Source organism: Brassica rapa, chromosome A05 (genome assembly GCF_000309985.2).
Source record: "Brassica rapa cultivar Chiifu-401-42 chromosome A05, CAAS_Brap_v3.01, whole genome shotgun sequence".
Taxonomy (NCBI): domain Eukaryota; kingdom Viridiplantae; phylum Streptophyta; class Magnoliopsida; order Brassicales; family Brassicaceae; genus Brassica; species Brassica rapa.
Window position 1 is genome coordinate 3,391,673 of NC_024799.2, and position 19,978 is coordinate 3,411,650.

Genomic DNA, 19,978 nt, shown 5'->3' on the forward strand with positions numbered 1-19,978 from the left:
CAGGACCCTCTTCTCCTCGATGACACATTCAGTTATCCGCTTCCTCAGCCCAAAATTCTGACCAAAGATGATCTTTTATGTTTTTGCATGAGAGATGTCATTAAACACCTTTTTGTCTTCACCTTCACCAACCTCATAATCAGCAGCCGCAAACAAAGCTTTCAGCTTGTTGTCTGTGAAGCGCTGGTAGCTGTTTTCGTTGATCTGTTTGAACAGCATCAGGACCAAGTAGCCGAAAACAGCGTAAGCTTTGCTGGGGTGAACGCCGTTAGTTGGGGCAATATGGGTAACGTTATCCAGGCCAGAGGGAACCCTAACTATCGTGAAACGATAGCCTCCCTCGCCTGCCAACATGAGAAACTCATCTCTTCTGCTTGGGAACACGTTTGTTATGCATCCAATAAAGTGTGCAGCACGTGCCTGTTTGGATGTAGCCAGCACAGCTTGCCCAGCTTCGAGGTTCATTTGGAATGCCAAACGATGGCTATCTCCGCTAGCATCTTGATCTCCCGAGTAGATGGTACAGTTGGTATGGCCGTATGTTGGTGCATGGACGGTTGGGTCTGAAATGTTTGGATTAACTTACTTCACAGTGTACCCCTCAATGATTTGTTCAAATCACCCATATTTTCAACTAATATCGATGAACTGAGTGAGGATTACAAATATTAAAGAACTGAAGCGTTTTCAGTCAAGAAAACAACATGAAAAATCACGTATAGTCGAAGCCCATTAAAATCGGCCCATTTAAAAGTCGGCCCATTTGTTCATTACCCATTTAAAAGTCGGCCCATTTGTTCATTACTATTCAATTAGTTTAATAGTAAAGTGAAATACAACAGAGCAACAAAATACAGATCCACTCTCACCTCTCTGAGTTTACCGGTGGTGATCGGATCTAGCGATGGATGGTGGCGACGACATGGATTCCCTTTTCGAGGGGATGGAGCTATTCACGCCCTCTTCGTCTCAGCTCAGCGACAACTCACCCGCAATTTTGCCGCCTTCGAAGGAGGCGGAGACGACAGTGATCACGGCTCCGGCGGCAGAGGCGACGGAGGCGATGTCTGAGCCTCTGGACGAAGATATGTTCTCCGACTTAACGATAGTGACTCCGGTCCAACACGTACCTGAGGCAGTTACTCATCAATCTCCCTTACCGTCTTCTTCTTCCTCCTCCTCCTCCATGAGGCGGCAGGTGTCGCGGAGGAAGAAGAGATCCGGCGGGTTAAGAATCGGATACGGTAGGCACGAAGTTAACGACGACGAAGACGACGATTCCGTTAGTCAACAATCGGCTGATTCCGTCAGTCAGTTATCAGATTCCGTCAATCAAGTAACGGATTCCGTCAGTCAGTTATCAGATTCCGTTAATCAAATAACGGATTCCGTCAATCAAGAACCGGATGTTCCCGTCGTTGATCAGCCTTTGGACTCAGTCAAGGCTCAGATCGAAGGGAAGCTAAAACTTGCACGTGCCTTAGCAGCTTCTGTTACTTCTTCTCGCAAGAACGCTATCAGGAAGAGAAGGCAAGCGTCTGAGAATCTCAGATTAGCTTCCAAAGCCCACGACGAGCTAGAGAAGCAGCTCGAGGAAGCTATAGAGGCTGAGGATTTCGATGCGGCCGAAAAGATCAGCGAAAGCCTCGCTGATGCTGAAAGAGATAAGCTTTCTCTCATGGCATTGCTCCGTCAAGCTGAGTCTGATTGTGATGCTATTGAATCAAAGATGGAGGAAGTCTTGCTTTCTCAGATTGCAGCTGAAGAAGAATCTGCCTCTCTGCTTCGCGGATTTTGCACGGTATGTTCATCATTGTTGCATCTCGGGGCATTCCCTTCTCGGTTCGGGTTCAGTTCTAGAGGTTTAGGATCGGTTTGGATATTTAGAAAATTCAAATTGGTTATTTTGGTTTTTGGTTCGGTTTGATTAACAAAGATGGAAACTGCTAATATCCGAAGTAATTTCTGATCCCATTTGGTTAGGTTTGGTTCTGATTCTCGGTTAATTCGGGTAAAAAGTCCAAAAATTCAGGTTTTTCGGATTAAATATCATTTTTTTTTTGGGTTTTAAGATAAAAATTAAAAATTTGGATAATTTTAAATATTTCAGATAAAAAAGTATTCTAGTAATTCAGTTTTTAGGTATTTTGATCCAAACCCGAACCTTCGGTTCCTTGGTTCCGGATAAATGTGTCCATGTCTAGTTGCATCTATGTACTTCTGCTAGTAGTAGAGATTCATAAGGTTTTTTTACTGTGATTGTTATCTCTATAGGATGCTGAGAGTGAAGCTGAGTCGATTTTGGAAAAGGCAGATGCTTTTTGTGTAGAGGAAACGGGGAAATGGAATTCATGTTGTGAAGATGTAGAGTTCAGAAAAGTCGAACTGGATATAGAGTCTGTCATAGTTGATAACGTTCGATTGTCATTAAATGATACTCTTGAGGGGTCTGTTGAGCAAGAGATGAAAGAAAAGGAGATGCTGGGTAAGAAGAAAGAGCATTTGTCTAATGAGCTTGAGGAGCTGCTTGCTCTGGTGAAGGCAAAGGAGAAGGAGATTGACGAGAACGATTCCCAAATAAAGGCAGTTGAGGAGAGAATTAATAGTGTGGTCTCTGGCTACAAGGAGTTGCAAGCAAGCATGGATAAGATGTTTAGCGATTTGCAAGCGGGTCTCTCCCAGGTTGATACGGAGACTGAGGATTTGTCAAGGAAAAAGAAAGACGTGGACGAGTTCGTGGCGTCTGAGAAGGAGAGAGGAGCTAAACTCCGTGAACTTGTCAGTGTTTCGGCAGATGAAGCAAATGAATATGAGGAAGTTATTAAACTGAGAAAAACTCTGATGTCATATGTGTCAAAGACTAGAGAAGAGAGAGCCAAGCTTGTAAGTATCGAAGAGAAGCTCTCTGAGGAAGTCCAGAGGCTACAGGAGGAGGTTTCTAGTACCCGAGAGTCCCTAAAGGTTTGTCAGTGTACAGTTTTAGTTTAAAGTATCTGCCATCAGTATTTTGTATGTGTCCTTATCGATATTGTATCTTGGTTTACAGGAGCAATCTTCTAGAAAGTCAATCATCCAACAGAACATTACATCTTTCATGGATAAAATTATGTTTATAGAGAAGAGGATGCCGGAGCTTGAAGCAGAAAAGAAAGTGGCTGCCTCAACGAGAAATTTCAAAGAAGCAGGAAGAATAGCAGCAGAATTAAAGTCTTTAAATCTTGAGAAGGATAAAATACAGACCGAAACAGGACAAGCTAACACTGAACTCGAGAAAGCAGAGGAGGAGATTGAAGAAACAATCAAGAGGCTACAGGAGTTAGAGAGGTTGATTTTGTCTAAAGAAAAGGAATTGTCTGTGAGTAGATTCCAGAGGTTGCGGATTGACAGTGGCACTGCAAAAGCAGAGAGATCAGCTGCTCTGGAGCTGAGTGATCTCGAGGAAGCTAATCTTCTACTTGAGGAAGCACAGGAAGCTGAGTCTGAAGCAGAAAAGCTTAAACTCACATGCGGTATCAAAGAAGAAGAAGAAGAGGCTAAACCTTGTGAATGTTTTGTCTCGATGGAACTTATAGCCACCTTCGGTCTGAAGAAATTACAAGAACTGGCAGAATCTGTTCCGTCGTAACTCCCAAGCTGCTTCAGGTTCAACCCTTGGGACTAAAGGCGCTCAGAGATGATCAAGCAAAATATTTAAAAGGCGTTGTTGATGAATCCACAACGTTTGATCTCATGTACGTTAGTCCACATCAACATGTATGGTTTTGTTTTTCGGATCCGTGTTTGATTGATTTCTTGATGAAAGAAGAGAGTGCAAGCTTGTTCAAGCAAAATACACTTGTAAGTTTCATCCAAACACTTTTGAATACCTTTTTTGTACAAGAACCGAACTCATGCTTCTCAATGAACATTGCAAAAGATAAGCATTGATTCAGACTAAACGAAAATCATTGTCAACAATCTATGGTGGACTAGAATCCACACTAAGAAAAAACTCCACTATATAATGTATGCATTAGTTTGTGATGTCACAATAATAGGGACATGTATGTCTTTTATTCACTATCTTAAAGCATATGCACGAGTAGGCTTGCTCGAGCAAAGAATCTAGGAACAGAGAGACTAGGCTATTGCAGACTGTTTATCATCCTCAAGGTGTAACGCTCTAAGTAGTTTCGGCCATGACTGTGGGATTCCACCTGGTAATTCAAACTCCAACAGCTTCCCACGCTTCCTGTAGAACTCCTCCACTGGTTGAGTCTGTGTGACACGAGCACAAACATGTTAAAAAAAACTGCTAAATTCTATACGAAAGTTTGAAAGAAGAACATATACCATTTTGTTGTAAACCCGGAGTCTTTCCTTGACAACTTCTTCAGTGTCATCAGCTCGGGTAATAAGCTTAGATTCACACTTAGGTGGAGGAAGAAGCGGAGGCATATACATTCTATCATCACCATCACCACCTTTGATATCAATGCATGCAACGTTATAGTTTTCACCACACTCGCTGCATATCCTTCTCCCTAAACATTTCGCTAGTAACGCCTCTTCCTTTAGCTTCAGGTTGATCACCAGATCAACATTAATTACTCCCTCCAGTATTTCCTACAAGACACACAGAGAGGATGTCATGACAAAAGGCTTCTCTGCAAGATAGTCTAAATTAAACTGCTCACTGCTTGTGTCACGGTTCTTGGAAACCCATCAAGAATGTAACCAGATTCGCCCTTCTCCTTGCCAGCTTCGAGACGCTTTGATAACAAGCTTATAATGAATTCATCAGGAACCAATTTGCCATGGTTAACAAGCTCCTTTAGCTAACACCAATTCAGACACAACAAACAAGATTATGTTTCTAAGATTATTCAGACACATATTGCATAAACAAATAAGAAAGATCTTAAATTTGAAATTATTGGCTGACCTGAGAGGAGAGGAGACCAGAGGAGGAAAGCTCTTCGCGTACGAGATCACCGGTGGCGATATGAGGAACGCCGAGGAGGGTGGAGAGACGAGAGGCGTAGGTGCCTTTACCAACACCGGGACATCCAAGAAACACCCAGTGAAAGTTTCTTCCTTTGGTCCAAGAAGGAGAAGAAGAAGGAGAGGAGGACTTTTCCAGCTCCGCCGCAGCTTCTTTGAGATCGATCTCAGGGTCCAGCGATGGCCCATGGGGAGAAGAAGAAGACAGAGACCTGATCAAGAAAGAAGAAAGATTATTCTTTGCCGGCGTAAACGGCGAGAACAGCCTGAAGAGACGGTGAACAACCGCCATGAGGAAGAGAATAAGAAGAAGAATGAATTGTTTGTTTGTGTGTGTGTGTGTGGGTGCATCGTCCAAGGTCAAGAAGGGAAGAGAGAGGCTTTGATGATCAGAGGAAAAAAATGTAAAGTTTTCATTTTTATTTAATTTATTATTGGCTCGTTAGTAATAAAGTTTTCGTTTTTATTTAATTTATTATTGACTCGTGACTTACAAACATGTCATGTCTTTACGTCACTGTCTTTCTTGATCATCTAAAAGACGAGTTCTTCTACGACCATCTAATAAAACGTGTTATGTCTTTATGTCGGTAGTCTTGGCAGCTAACGGTTTTGGATGAATCTAGTTTGGAACTTGTAGTTTGAGAGAGAGAGCCTCCATGTTGCATTGCAATGTATCTTAGGACTCTGGATTCTAGTATCAAGCGCAATACAACAGTTGTCAAGAAATTAAACTGATCAATGAGGAGAAGTGTGAAGGGCTCATGGATGATCTGGGAGGTGTTAACCTTAGCAAATTTGTTAGTTAAGCAGTTGCCAAGCTCAAAAGCTCAGATATACAAGCAGCTGTTCAGGTTTGCCCTCTCTGTTTGTTTCCTGTCTTGCTCTTTTGTATATGTTTTTTCCTATTCAGTATTTGACACCTTTTCTTTTTACCTTATGCTCTCTGTTTTTCAAGGCCTTCTACTTTAGCTGATATCAATGATTTTTGACAAACATACTTCACTACTTCATCAGATGTATAAAGAGTTCTCTTAGTCTAAGTTAGACTGTCTAACATAAGGGCTCTTGAAAGTTTTCATTCCTGAAAAATCCGTGGACGAATTAAATGCAGACAGAAACTTAAAGGCATGAAACACATTACCATAACACTTCTTCTGGAGCTCTACTATGTTGGAGTAATAGAAGATAGTAACATCCTCATCAATATTGTTATAGATGCCAGAAGACAGAGAGAAGATGCCACCCAAACAAATTTGACACTTCTTGCTGGTTTTGCTAGGCAAGGAAGATTTTTTCTTGGTCTTTCCTATTTATGGAGAAAAAATAGTGTAAAATTGGTGAATGTGTTGGAAGCCCAAAAAATTGACAATAAGTGGATTGACCCAAGTGTTTTATATATTAATTAAGTCTATATAACCATTAATCTTATAAAATCCATCATAGTTTCTCTGAAAAATGCTTTATTTTCTAGCAATTTCGGTGGAACTGAAACTTCTATGGACCATCAGCTAATGGGATGATTGAACCACTTTCCGGACCAGATTAATAGGTAGCCCGCTCTGATATCATGTCAAGTTTCTTAAGTTTCCAACTTAAAACCAATTGACATAAGTGAAATTGACCCAAATCCCTTATACATTACTTAAATTCCTTTCATATTTTCGATGTGAGGTTTTCTCACCAACCGAATGCTAAAGGGGAAGTTAGCAAAGACAGTGCATCTTCGTATGAAAAGCTGAGGAAACCATATGACTATCTCTATCTAAATATCTCAATAGTACATTTTGTATAACTCAATTGGGTTTCCCTGTTCTCCTTGGGTCTATATTTAGTGCCTGGGTTGATTGCAGAAAAGCTTAGAACATGTAACGTAACTGCAATCACACAATTGATGAGTGTATGGGTAGATTCGTAGCTTTCTTCTCACACACTGACTCACTGGAGCCCTATAACATGGAAGCCCAAAAAGAAAGTTAAAAGGTTTCTATCAAGAGAATGAAAACATAGTTGTATTACTTTTATGGATAAAACAAGGTTTACTAGTACTATACCTTTTGGTCCTTTTATGTTCGTCAGATTAATTTTATCACTCCAGTGTCCATTATGTTACTTCTTCGTCCTTTTGGTTTCAAACCTGTCGATTCTTGTCGGAATCATAGTACCCCAACTTGACTCTTTGAGTCTTGTTAGAAGAAGTCAAGAAGGACAATAAGATGAAGTAAGAGATGGCATTCTCAGTCTTTAGTATTTGTCATGTAATTGCTACGTATCAAACATGAAACGGATCAAGTATCACGGGATAGCTAAGTACACACTTCTTAAATTATGGTAAAAAGGACAAAAAGAAGAGAGTAAAATTTGTTGCAAAGAAGTCAAAAGTGTAGTCACGAGAGCAGCGACAAATGCGGAACAAACAATCAAAAGACTCAAAAAGCTTTCTTAACATCAACAGTTCGGATTTGTGTAAGAACAAAAGAAAGAGCGGAGATTACGGGGACCAACAGTGACGTCGACCTCTACCCCCGTCGGTGCCCAACCTCACCAACTTTGTTTCAATGCTCACTTTTTCTAACCCTATTTACAATTATTCGTAAATAAAAATTTGGGTTTATAAGAGAATGTCACATGTCTCTACCATATAACTAGCTATAGGGATACACTACCATTGCTGTTTAGTTTCTCTATAATACTATCCACTTGATTATGAATTGTTTATATAGTTCACTAACGTAAGAACATACATTGGTAGATAACTGATAATGAAATGTACATTAATTATTATAGAATATATATTATTCTTACGTTAGTGAACATTGATCAATTCATGTGAATGAATTCTTCACTAGATTCTTGTTGCGACAAGAGTCCTATTACACCACTAAACATATTTTTAATCATTTTGCTTCATATTCTTTTCGCGTGATCGATGGCAGAAAATTGTGTTTTTTTTTTCCTTTCTTTTGGGCTAGATATGGAACAAAGTTCTGGATATTAATTAAGTTATTTATATGTGTTATAACATTGGATCAAATTTTAGAGAAAGAAGACCATTTTATTTCTCTTTTGGCATTCTTAAATGTTAGTTAATTAGGACCATTGACGTTGGCAAGGACTTTGTTGATATCTTGAAGCTTATTCATGTAATCATGTTATTGGGAGTCAGAACATAAGTTGATTCCCTTTGAGTAGGTTTGAATATTAAGATCATATCTATGTACTGAAAATTGAAATAATATGGACAAGAAGTAGTAGAATTCTAAGAGTCAAAGAAATCAAGCCAAATGTTATCATGGTATCAGATTCCTATGGATTAAGCTTTTGTTGTTTTTAGACTGCCAATAAAAAACAAAAAAATGAAGGTTTGTGTTCATCTAGCCAAAAAAATGCATGCCTGGATGCACAAGCCTGCTTACCTAAAAACTATGAGATTACAGTTAGATACTAAAAGAAATATAGAGTAAATACAATTACAAAATTAAAAGGATTGATATCCATAATGTACATGGTTTTCCTTGATTGTCAAGTGACTGAGATCACAGTTACTAGAGCTCGTGATTGACCTTAATTTATTGTCACTGTCAAGATAGCTTAAAAACAGAGTGGCCAATTTAATTTGAGATATGACCAAATCATACCACATGATCCACTAATAAGAAGAATTCTAGGCAACTTATCAAGTACTATACATTGGCATTTACTCTTTGGCTATTATTGTCTTTAGCTTTGGAAACTTTGTTGTTGTCTGTATCTTTGGTATACCCTACCTAGTACGTACTGCACATTTAATGAATGTTTTACGCATTTGAAGGTAAAATCCATACTATTTAATGTTTTTTTTGGATTTTATAGTTTTTACATTAGTTATTTTGAGTCTCCTCCATCCATTTGAGTTGCTACTGATTCGGACTGTGAGCACATATGTAACCTTTGACATCATTGGCTGTGATCAGTGTAGCAATCATATTAGTCAGACGCATATAACGTTTACCGTACATTATTGGTCAAGTCTTACTGAAATTTTTCCTCTGCTGTTCGTGTAAGTATGAGAGAGTTGATTACATGCACATTATTGGTCTTTTAATTATATTTAAGTACATAAATATAGAAATACATCGTCTTCATCAATCATATAGATGATAATATGATATACATGGTATGAAGAAAATATTTGTATTATCGGTCGTTGTATTCATATGTAACAACCACCGCCACCTTATCGTCCTTATCCCCACCATATTACATGATTATAGAATGACTTTTCAGCAAAAATACACACATCAAATTCTCAATTCTTTGGAATATTTGGCAGGTACATAAAACATAATAATACATTTAAATAATTGTCACAGAAACTTAAAAAACATTATACGTACGTACGTATGCAACTGCAGCTCTCGTTCTTTATTATTTATGGCTCATTCCTTTGTTAATAAAGGCCACGCGTAGTGAGAGAGATATACACTTTAAAAATATAGATCCTTTGCAGGTTCTGTGTTCTTGCTAGCTTCTTCCTCCGTGATTTATTGACTCTTTTTGTCTTCTCAAGGCGTATGTAGATAGAGTCATTCTCCCATAAAGAGAGAGAGAGAGACAGAGACAAGAAGAAAAACAAAAGCATTGCTCTTTTACTTTACTTTGTCATCTCCCTTCTGTAAGAACTGTTACGACGGAGACTGTCCATACTCTCTGTTTCTCGTGTTCTTATGACAGATTAGATTTGTCTTTACGGTTCTGTCTTATCGATAATGCCTAGAGAGAGTGTGTAATAGATTATTATTAAATATACTCTGTTTTGATCACGATGCAAAGAGTACACAACAAACCAGTTGACTCCATCGGAAAATCACCGTCGGCCACCGTTAAGCATCATTTAATAAAACAGAGCAGCGGCGGAGTGACGGCGGTGACGGCGGCGGATATGCAGGAGCCGAGCATTGACACGGATAAGCTCAGCTACGAGATTTTCTCCATTCTCGAAAGTAAGTTTCTTTTCGGGTACGAAGATCCGAGCCCCGAGCAAGAAACGTCACCGACAACGGTTGCTGAACCTCTAAACGGCGTCGTTCAGGGGTCAGTCAAGAACCAGAGAGGCAAAGTCTGTGTTCTGAGCATCGACGGCGGCGGGATGAGAGGGATCATACCAGGGAAGGCTTTGGCTTATCTGGAGCAAGCGTTGAAATCGAAGTCGGGCGACCCGAACGCCCGGATCGCCGACTACTTCGACGTCGCTTCCGGTTCAGGCATCGGTGGAGTTTTCACGGCGATGCTTTTCGCTTCGAGCGACGGTGACCGTCCGATCTTTAACGCGGATGACACGTGGAGGTTTTTAGCGAATAACGGTAAAAGATTTTATAAACCAGCGTCCGGGACCGGGAGGATACTAAACCGGGTTATGAAAACCGGTTCGGGTTCGAAGAAGCTGGAGAAGTCGATGAAGGAGTCATTCGCTGAGATGACGCTCAAGGACACGCTTAAACCGGTTCTGATTCCTTGTTACGACCTCACTAGCTCCGCACCGTTCCTTTTCTCGCGCGCCGACGCGTTGGAAACGGACGGCTACGATTTCAAGCTGTGGGAGGTTTGTAGAGCCACGTGGGCCGAGCCGGGAGTGTTTGAGCCTGTGGAGATGAGATCGGTGGATGGTAAAACGCGTTGCGTTGCGGTTGATGGTGGGTTAGCGATGAGTAATCCGACTGCTGCTGCGATCACTCATGTGTTGCATAACAAGGAGGAGTTTCCTTTCGTTAGAGGCGTTGAGGATTTGCTTGTGCTGTCTCTTGGTACGGGACAGTTGGTGGATGTCAAGTATGAATGTGATCAGGTTATGAAGTGGAAGGCTAAGCAATGGGCTCGACCCGCGGTTCGGATATCTGCTGATGGTGCGGCCGATACTGTGGACCAGGCTGTTTCCATGGCGTTTGGTCAGTGTAGGAGGAGTAACTACGTTCGTATTCAGGTAAAAGCTTATGTGGTAATTGTAATTCATGTCATTGAAAAGTGGTTATTGTAACCAGAGCCGTTCATGAGTATAGTCAAGTTAAACATTAGTTTATAGTCCATAAATTTAAAAAGATAATTTACATAAATATAAGCATTCAAGTTTGTTTAAAAATTAACTAAAATCCTTTGTAAATTAATACTAGATTCATTATTCGTGTGATTTTAATAGGCGGATGGGTCAAGCTTTGGTCCGTGTAGACCAGACATAGACACGGACGCTAGTACAAGCAATGTGAATATGCTTGTGGGAGTAGCTGAAGAGATGTTGAAACAGAAGAACGTGGAATCGGTTATGTTTAGTGGTAAAAAAATCAGTGAAGAAAGCAATTTCGAGAAGCTGGATTGGTTAGCTGGTGAGCTCGTACTTGAACACCAGAGGAGGAGTTGCAGAATTGCTCCCACTGTAGCGTTCAAGCAATCAAGCGACAGAAGAACTGTTCAGAAGACAATCTTCAAGGATATTGATTGTATGTTTTGAAGATATTGTTCATCTTCTTTTCTTAATTTGTATAGATTAATGTTTTGACTTTTGAGTTCCGAGCAGAAAGCGAAACATCTTCTTCGAAAAGGTTTCATTCTCGTCCATTCCAGTAGTATTATCCTAAGAGGTGTGTGATTTTTGCTTAATTTGATTGGAGATGAGATATCTTTTTGTAATGATTTGATGTAACGTAAGCTCAGAGATGTGAACTTGGGAGCGTGGTGAATATAACGTTTCAAGAAGCTGTTATGAAATCATACTCATTGGGGGCTCACTAAAGAAGTCATTTTCTTGGTTTTTTTATAATTACTTTGTTGGTCCAAATTGGAACGGTTCCAAGGGCAATAAGAAAACAAGTGCTGTCATTCTTGTGCGTGTGCATAGACCGAAGTCATGGTGCTGGGAACGTTATAGATTTATAAAGCAGCACGTCTTCTTGTCGGTCTTAGGACTCAAGTGACCGACACAATATTACTCAATTCAGTTTACTATGTTTACTGGAAAAATACTCTAGTTTGCAATATGAACGTTTGTCAAATATATGGAGTTCAAATAGTTATACTGCACACATACCAGGGATCCCTTCCAATGTAGTCCACGGTCCACCCACCTAATATGGATAAATCTTTATGAATATATTATGTTTATGACACCACAAATTTAATTCTTATCCCTCTTTTCTTCTCCATGCTACCATAGTCAAAATCTTTTCAAATTTGTCTACGTCCTGTTTTCAAAAACATCTTTAGTGAAATTTTCAACCTTAAAACAACTTCATTGAAAGAATCTCAAGTATGGATGTCTCATAAAAATATAAAAAGTAGTTATATGGTATCTCAAATGTTGAAAATTAATTTATTATATTTGAGATATTTTCGGTGAAGTTTTGAACATTTGAGATAGTTAGTTACTTCTATATAGATTTTCTGTACCTTTTATGAGATTTTTATATGTCAAGAACCTTTAAATAGAGTTTTTAAGAAAACCTTTTTCATGTAAGTATGCATAAATATTTATATTTGTCTGAGGATATCTCAAAATTACTAGAAAGTTATTTTAGATATTTTGAAATAATTGTAGCAATTTAAAATACCCACACTAATATTTTATTAATATATAGTTTATTTTATTCATCTTTTGTAACGGTCCTCATTTATGGTATTCATTACCAGGAAAATCATCCACTCAATGCATTGGATTTATTACCATTTTCTGTAATATAAAATCTACATATTTGTAAAAGGATAAAGCATATATAGCTTCTAACTCCAACCTTCCCTTCGCTTACTCTAAATCACTATCCAAGCCAAAGTCAACAACAAAGGTCTTCGATCTCTCTCTCTATCTCTTCTCTCTCACTAGCTCCTTTTCACACACACTTCGTGGCCAATATATTCCAACCAGAACACCACCTTAAAAACATCCCTCTCTCACACATACCTCTCTCTTAGTACCAAATCAACATAAAATGAAGAGCTTAGCCATCCAAATCCTAACAGGAAGATGGTTTATGTTCTTCGCGAGTCTCTTAATCATGTCGGCGGCTGGAGCCACTTATATGTTCGGTCTCTACTCAGGTGATATCAAGACAGCCTTAGGCTACGACCAAACCACTCTTAACCTCCTCAGTTTCTTCAAAGATCTTGGAGCCAACGTCGGTATCATCGCGGGTCTACTCAACGAGGTGTCTCCTCCTTGGTTCACTCTCATAATCGGAGCTATACTTAACTTCTTCGGCTATTTCATGATCTGGCTTGCCGTTACAAAACGGATCTCGAAGCCTAAAGTTTGGCACATGTGTCTCTATATATGCGTTGGAGCTAACTCTCAGTCTTTCGCTAATACCGGATCCATCGTCACATGTGTCAAGAACTTCCCAGAGTCACGTGGTTTTGTCTTGGGGATTCTCAAGGGATATGTTGGTCTTAGTGGTGCTATTTTTACACAGCTCTACCATGCCTTTTATGGCGACGACACCAAATCTCTAATACTGATGATTGGTAAGTATAAAAATTAAATAAAAAACTATATGGTTAATGACAAGAAACAGAGAAAAACAGAGGTCAATGCTATTATTATATGAATCTTGATTATTCCATTTGATATAGTATGATCTCGATTTAAAAAAAAAAAACAAATCTTTTAGAAAAATCTTTTTGTAACTGAATTGCCTAAGTGGGTTGTTAGGACTAAACCGATTTTTAGAACAGTGATAAAAACATTATTATTGACTATCTTACTAGTGAATGAAATCTTGGATGGAAAACATTATTATTGACTTACAAAAATTGTTTTTGAAAAATCTTTTTGTAACTAATTGTGTATAATTGTGTATGAAGGTTGGTTACCTGCAGCAATCTCGTTTGCTTTCTTGTGGACGGTAAGGAACATGAAAGTGGTGAGACAGACGAATGAGCTAAAGGTGTTTTATAACTTCCTCTACATATCGTTCGGGCTAGCGACGTTTCTCATGGTGGTCATCATCACTGACAAACTCTCCGGCTTTACAAGAAGTGAGTTTGGAGGCAGTGCCGCCGTGGTGATCGTCTTGCTACTTCTACCGATCATAGTAGTCGTCTTGGAAGAAAGGAAGCTCTGGAAAGATAAACAAGTCGCCTTAAATGATCCAGCACCAATCAATATCGTCACGGAGAAAGCAAGTTTAGTTTCATTAGAGGTCAAAGATGATAACGAAAGGTCAACGAAAGTGGAGCGTGTTAAAACGGCGTCGTGTTGGACGACTATATTTAGTCCACCGGAGAGAGGAGATGACTATACGATCTTGCAAGCGTTGTTTAGCTTCGACATGTTGATATTATTCTTAGCGACCATATGTGGTGCGGGAGGGACGCTGACGGCTATAGACAACTTGGGTCAAATAGGTGGTTCATTGGGTTATCCAAAGAGAAGCGTGAGCACGTTTGTGTCACTAGTAAGCATATGGAACTACTTCGGTCGTGTGACTTCAGGTGTACTCTCAGAGATTTTCTTGATCAAATACAAGTTCCCTAGGCCTATAATGCTCACAATGATCCTCCTCTTCTCATGCACCGGTCACCTCCTAATCGCTTTTAACGTCCCTGGCGGACTCTACGTGGCATCGGTCATCATAGGGTTTTGTTTTGGTGCGCAATGGCCGCTTCTATTTGCTATAATCTCCGAGGTGTTTGGGCTTAAATACTACTCTACGTTGATTAACTTTGGGTCGGTCGCAAGCCCGATCGGGGCTTATTTGCTAAACGTTCGGGTCGCGGGGTATTTATACGACAAGGAGGCGGAGAAGCAACATAAAGCATTAGGGATAGTGAGAAAGGAGGGGCAAGATCTTAGCTGCATGGGCACGGCGTGTTTTAAGTTGTCATTTATTATAATTACCTTGGTAACTTTGTTTGGTGTGTTTGTCTCGATGATTTTGGTGGTCCGGACCAAGAAGTTTTACAAGAGCGATATCTACAAAAGGTTTAGAGAAAAAGCGTTGGCGACTGAGATGGAGATGGCCCCGCCTGTTCCGGCAAGATCGACGGCGGTAGAGAATGGTAATGATAGTGGCAAAGTTGTTGGCAAAGGGGGGTAGAGTTGCTTAGTAGATGGTGCGAAATATACTAAACAAGAATATAGCGTGAAGTATTTTGTAAACAAATTATATGTTCCGTGTCCTTGGTCCATCACACGTTCACACCCTTCTTTTAGAGCTACTATACTTTATTTGATGTTTTAATCGTTGTGTTTTTGGAGTCTTGGAAAGTAGTGAAAGGTTAAAGTTTGGAGATAGGTAAGGGTCATCATGAGTCAACTAATGAGTTGGACTTGTGATTTTATGAGGCCACAAGGGAGTGCTTTGAATAAATCATTAAAAGATAAAGAACTAAACTATTGCAAGTGAGAAAAGTTGGCTCACATGTGTTGGTGACTTGGACTTTCATGTCGGTCTACATCTTCCGTAATGTGAATATAGAATGAGTGCGTCACAATGATACGTGGAAAGTTGAAATGTTAAACGCGTTTAAGAACAAGCAAATTGTTTTGAAAACGTGCAACATTTAGGAATATACATATACAGTATTAGAAAATTAAAGTCTCAAACTTGAAGTTAGTGGGTAGTACTAGATTTAAAAAGATACACTCGTCAATTGTTTCACGCTCCTGTAGTGGATATGCAATTATGTAGTGGATGAAGAATCAAAAAAAGACAAAGCAACAAACTGTTAAAAAGTCGTCTCGAAATATTAGTTTAGGATGACCAAAACTATTTATAGGGAAATAAAACATCAAAAGTACAAAGAATTAACCGAGTGGATGAAACTCTTAGATTATCTAGTAAATGTTTATCGAGTCATAGTTCAACTTTCGTTCGAAGATATTCTATCTAAAAGAAAATAACTGAGCTTAGAAACCTATGTCTTAAAAGAGTGTAAACATATATCAAAGAACTTTTCATTATAAACAGTATAAATTATGAACTTCCACATAATATCTCTCGATGGGTTAGTTTATAAAAATAGCATGTTTGAGGTGTAAACATCACCTGTTTCTTCCATAGATTATTTCAAGTTCAGATAATTTATGTTTTTTCCTTTCTAGTCTCCGGGAGGTAATGTAAACCTCGCCGGCTTATGGTTCTTGACGGAGTATATTCATTGCCGACTTACATGTGTAAACTTTGCATCCAATCCGTTTAATATAATTTTCAGATGACAAAAAACCATCATATCACCACCCACTTAATCAAAGTACCATATTTTATACGTTGTTTTCCTAAATTACCACCCAACATTAGTTGAAGGTGGAAGGAAGAAAGACATGATATCAGAGATAAAGTCTTGGTGTCTTTATTAGTGAAAGATTGTGCGATTCTGTAGAATTTGTTTTGCCTTTCTCCTATATAGTGGAGAGATAGTAGTAAAAAATCTCCTATTAAAAATATGGTGACTTGTTGCAGAGCGGGTCCTAAGTTATAGTATTATATAAGGCTGCAAGCTAAAAAGAGTATTATTTCAAAATTAAAACTTCTTTTGGTCGGCTTCAAAATTGGAACTTGACATCTCTTAGATTCAAAAATATTTAAATTACCTCTAAGCTAACAAAATATTTTAGAAATTCGGAGCTGAAATTCATCTTACAAAATAAAAGGCCGTAAGCATGGGTTTCACCCGTTTGTACTCAAGGCCCAGTCAGCTGGTTGTTAGTGTGGTTGGCTATAGGATTTGTTATAAATCATAGAGTGACAAGCTACCGATTACAATAGGCATGTTCGTTTTATAAACGCCAAAACTAGCGGCAGCGGCAGAAAATAAAGCTAGGGCAGGAGGATATTCTTTTGATCTTCTGATTAAAAACAGACGCAACGGACAATCCGAGATATAAAAACGGAATCACCGCTGCCGCTGAAATTTCGAGCGTCGTATTTTCTGGGTTGAACTTGACGCAGCAACTGGAAAATACGGAGGAAGCGGTTGTTCTTACAAAACCCAGCGTCATCAATTAGATGATGATGATAGTTATTTGCTTTATATTGTTGAAACGCGGACGCTGCCGCTGCGTCTCCAAAAAGAACAGGACTAATGTGTTTTCCTGGCGGTAGCTGCTGGTTGATCTACAAAGCTTTGTCCGATTGGATACAAGTCGCGGTCAAAAGAGTCAATTCTGCAACCATATATCATATATTGTTTTGTTTCCTACGTCAAAATAATTGGTTAATCAAAATAATAAAACGACAGATCTGTCAATTGTATCATAAAGTATCCTTTAGTAGTATAATCAGTTTCATGCTATGTTCAAAGTCTCCTTCTTCATTATAATCAACAAGTAAACATAGTCGAGCTGTGGATCGGTTTGGATCTTGTGTGGATATTTAGAGGATGTCCGTTAACCAAACAAAAACTAATTACGTTACTCCCAAGGATGAACGATTACCAATCGGAGTTCAACGAACGAACCACATTATAGTTGTTAGTTCATCTAATCGCAGTTTCGTATGGTCTCTATTACGAAATGACAATTCTGTTGCATTATATAAGTAATGCAATATGTAGTTTAGACATCCTTAATTAGCTTTCTACTTACACTCACAATGAAAACTCAATCTTGTTGAACCAAATTTGTCTTTAACCATAGAATATATAACTCAACATTAACCGGTTGAAAACCAAGAGAATATAACTCTCATTTTGTTTTTGAAATTTGGATCGTTTGATTGAACTCTCTGAAAGAATCAATCGCATCTCGCAATGCACATGATTGCAGTTTCACTGTGAAATCAAAGTGCCATAAAATGCATCACATCAACATTTATTTTTGGAAAGTAAAGTAAAATTCTAGAATTATTTATAATATCCTTTGAAAACCCTAGCAAACGTCCATTGGACTGATTGCTAACTCAGCATGAATCGAACACAAGTATCTCTAGAGGTGAGCTGGCATAACTACAACTGCGACTAAGTGGAATAACATAAATGTTCTAAAAGCTTAAAAAGTGATAATATATATGTTGAATTTTAAGTAATGTGATTAGATAATGAGCTTAAAAATCCTTTATGTATAACTATTATAATAACAACCAAAGAAGAATTCCCTAACTTTTAAACGGATTACATACAAAGTTTTCTAATTTTTCTTTAAATATGGACTGAAAATTTATCGGACCGAACCACACACTAGACCCCTTTTCGGAAACTCGCTAGGCGCTGTGCGTACGTTCGGGTTGGACCTAGCGAGTTGTAGAAAAATTGAAGATTAATCTTCAATCGGAGATTAATCGGGGATTAGTTTTGTGTGTTATTGTTATATATATAGTTATATGTATACATTTATCAATTATTAGTGTCATAACTCGGGTTCGAGTGAGGATGAGAGCTTTTTTGCTGTTTTTGTTTACCTTTTTCTTTAGTGAACACAAATTACTAAAACGTTCTTGTCTTCTTCCTCTCGCCTGTCGAACCAGAAACCCTAAGTTCCCCGTTCTACCCTTGTTATTCATTTATTTTCAACCGTTTTCAATGATTTTTGACCCGATTATGCCAGATTTTTACCGAATCACAAGATTATGAGCATAAAATTTCTAAAAAAGATTTTTTTTTTGCTAAGGAACCGAGTTTTTAAGCGAATCGGACCAAATCGCCATGGCTCCTTACCGAATAGCGTTTAAACGGTGATTAAACAGGCAAGTCGGCCGCGTTTTATAACAAGGTACTAGACCAATTGACATCACTTTATAGTACATACTAATATGATTTAAATATACGGTAGAAAAATGGACACATGATCAAGAGGTAACATCAGTCTTGTTTGTAAAATACAACATATAGCTCAACAACTATCTAATTATATAATTAGTATTCGAATTATTGAAAAGTGGAAATGTGATTAACTTTTGTTAGAAAAGCTGAGGCGTGGCTCTCGGTTGTTGAAACTCTTTGTTGACCTACTTTGACTGATATAGTATTTGAAAATACATTCATCATTCCCTAATGTCCAATCACAAGACGTATAGGGACTAGCGTGGTCCAACCCTTATCATATTATTATAAACACATTTTCTTTAGTGATTACTAGAAATATTGTTGATTATAGAAAAAAGAAGAAGAAAAAGCTGATTCCCAAAGCAAAAACACAAAAAAGAATTATTCTTTCTATTTTTCTCTCATCATTACCTTGTCACCCATGATTTGTAGTCCCAATATCAGACTCCCTACGTGTAAAATTTTGTAAAATGAAATAGATGTTTTTTTTTTGAGGAAGGGCATTCAAATGTTTTTTTCTTTTGAGGAAGGCATTAAAACGAATGAATAAATACTCAGTGAAGCGATATGCTACACGTCTATCTGACGAATATTTGAGTGACTAACTGGCGGAATCAAATAAATAAATAATTGAGACTAGAGAGAGTATTATAGTTGGTACATATAAAATTTTAAGTGATTCTTTTTCTTGAGTTTTATTTACATTCTATGAACGAACATATGTGTATATATATATATATATATACATTGCTATATTAGAATTGATAGATTTACCTAAAATGAGACAGAAAGAAAGAGAAAACTTAGTTTACAAAAAAAAAAAAAAAACTTAACATTTGCACCCCTCAGAAAAAAGGTTAGTCTACAAACATGGTCATGTTTGATTGTGTCAAACTCACGCGTGGTTGGAAGGTTGCTTGGAATAATTACAGGCATCTCTGGCTCACCTTTTCCTAGGGTTTCTCCTAGAATTTAATAACATTTGATCTTTGGTACTTATTATTTCAGATGTTATCATGTACAGTTAGTTAGATAGAGAATTAAATGTCGGCTGTAGATCAAAACAAACGACTATTAGTGAAGTCTCCTTATAAATGCTTGTATCATTCACCGAAGCTCTCTTACAATTTTTTAACTGTAATAAGATATCCAAAAGATGAATGATTCTTGAAAAGTTTAATTTTGGCAATATATTAATCGTTGAAAAAATTAAAGACTAAAAAGAGTATATGAATTTGTTCAAATAGCTTCAGTGGATCCCGGATTATAAATA

The 19,978-nt window shown here is 38.2% G+C and overlaps 4 protein-coding genes across 4 annotated transcripts; 3 read left to right on the forward strand and 1 right to left on the reverse strand.

Annotated features, from left to right (window-relative positions):
- The first annotated feature begins 853 nt into the window (after positions 1–853).
- On the forward strand, positions 854–3,879 carry LOC103867056 (myosin-13). The gene is made up of 3 exons (XM_009145085.3): positions 854–1,801; positions 2,275–2,961; positions 3,047–3,879. The coding sequence occupies exons 1-3, from the start codon at positions 905–907 to the stop codon at positions 3,623–3,625; spliced, it is 2,163 nt and encodes a 720-aa protein (XP_009143333.1). The 5' UTR covers positions 854–904; the 3' UTR covers positions 3,626–3,879.
- A 28-nt stretch (positions 3,880–3,907) lies between these two features.
- Positions 3,908–5,340, reverse strand: LOC103867057 (probable adenylate kinase 6, chloroplastic). Its single transcript, XM_009145086.3, has 4 exons — positions 4,925–5,340; positions 4,677–4,817; positions 4,333–4,605; positions 3,908–4,257 (listed from the first exon to the last, which is right to left on the reverse strand). Exons 1-4 carry the CDS (start codon positions 5,273–5,275, stop codon positions 4,120–4,122), a joined length of 903 nt encoding a protein of 300 aa, XP_009143334.1. The 5' UTR covers positions 5,276–5,340; the 3' UTR covers positions 3,908–4,119.
- A 1,211-nt stretch (positions 5,341–6,551) lies between these two features.
- On the forward strand, positions 6,552–11,693 carry LOC103867058 (patatin-like protein 6). The gene is made up of 2 exons (XM_009145087.3): positions 6,552–10,942; positions 11,156–11,693. The coding sequence occupies exons 1-2, from the start codon at positions 9,788–9,790 to the stop codon at positions 11,462–11,464; spliced, it is 1,464 nt and encodes a 487-aa protein (XP_009143335.2). The 5' UTR covers positions 6,552–9,787; the 3' UTR covers positions 11,465–11,693.
- A 293-nt stretch (positions 11,694–11,986) lies between these two features.
- On the forward strand, positions 11,987–16,374 carry LOC103867059 (protein NUCLEAR FUSION DEFECTIVE 4). The gene is made up of 2 exons (XM_009145088.3): positions 11,987–13,467; positions 13,807–16,374. The coding sequence occupies exons 1-2, from the start codon at positions 12,936–12,938 to the stop codon at positions 15,039–15,041; spliced, it is 1,767 nt and encodes a 588-aa protein (XP_009143336.1). The 5' UTR covers positions 11,987–12,935; the 3' UTR covers positions 15,042–16,374.
- Positions 16,375–19,978: the final 3,604 nt, after the last annotated feature.

Excerpts from the sequence above, each read along its gene's own strand:
- LOC103867057 (XM_009145086.3), bottom strand. The coding sequence starts at position 5,275 with ATGGCGGTTGTTCACCGTCTCTTCAGGCTGTTCTCGCCGTTTACGCCG. Across the intron at positions 4,606-4,676 it reads CAAGAACCGTGACACAAGCA|GAAATACTGGAGGGAGTAAT; the intron begins GTGAGCAGTTTA and ends TGTGTCTTGTAG. Across the intron at positions 4,258-4,332 it reads TCCGGGTTTACAACAAAATG|ACTCAACCAGTGGAGGAGTT; the intron begins GTATATGTTCTT and ends CGTGTCACACAG.
- LOC103867059 (XM_009145088.3), top strand. The coding sequence starts at position 12,936 with ATGAAGAGCTTAGCCATCCAAATCCTAACAGGAAGATGGTTTATGTTC. Across the intron at positions 13,468-13,806 it reads ATCTCTAATACTGATGATTG|GTTGGTTACCTGCAGCAATC; the intron begins GTAAGTATAAAA and ends TTGTGTATGAAG.
- LOC103867058 (XM_009145087.3), top strand. The coding sequence starts at position 9,788 with ATGCAAAGAGTACACAACAAACCAGTTGACTCCATCGGAAAATCACCG. Across the intron at positions 10,943-11,155 it reads GTAACTACGTTCGTATTCAG|GCGGATGGGTCAAGCTTTGG; the intron begins GTAAAAGCTTAT and ends TGATTTTAATAG.
- LOC103867056 (XM_009145085.3), top strand. The coding sequence starts at position 905 with ATGGATGGTGGCGACGACATGGATTCCCTTTTCGAGGGGATGGAGCTA. Across the intron at positions 1,802-2,274 it reads TGCTTCGCGGATTTTGCACG|GATGCTGAGAGTGAAGCTGA; the intron begins GTATGTTCATCA and ends TTATCTCTATAG. Across the intron at positions 2,962-3,046 it reads GTACCCGAGAGTCCCTAAAG|GAGCAATCTTCTAGAAAGTC; the intron begins GTTTGTCAGTGT and ends CTTGGTTTACAG.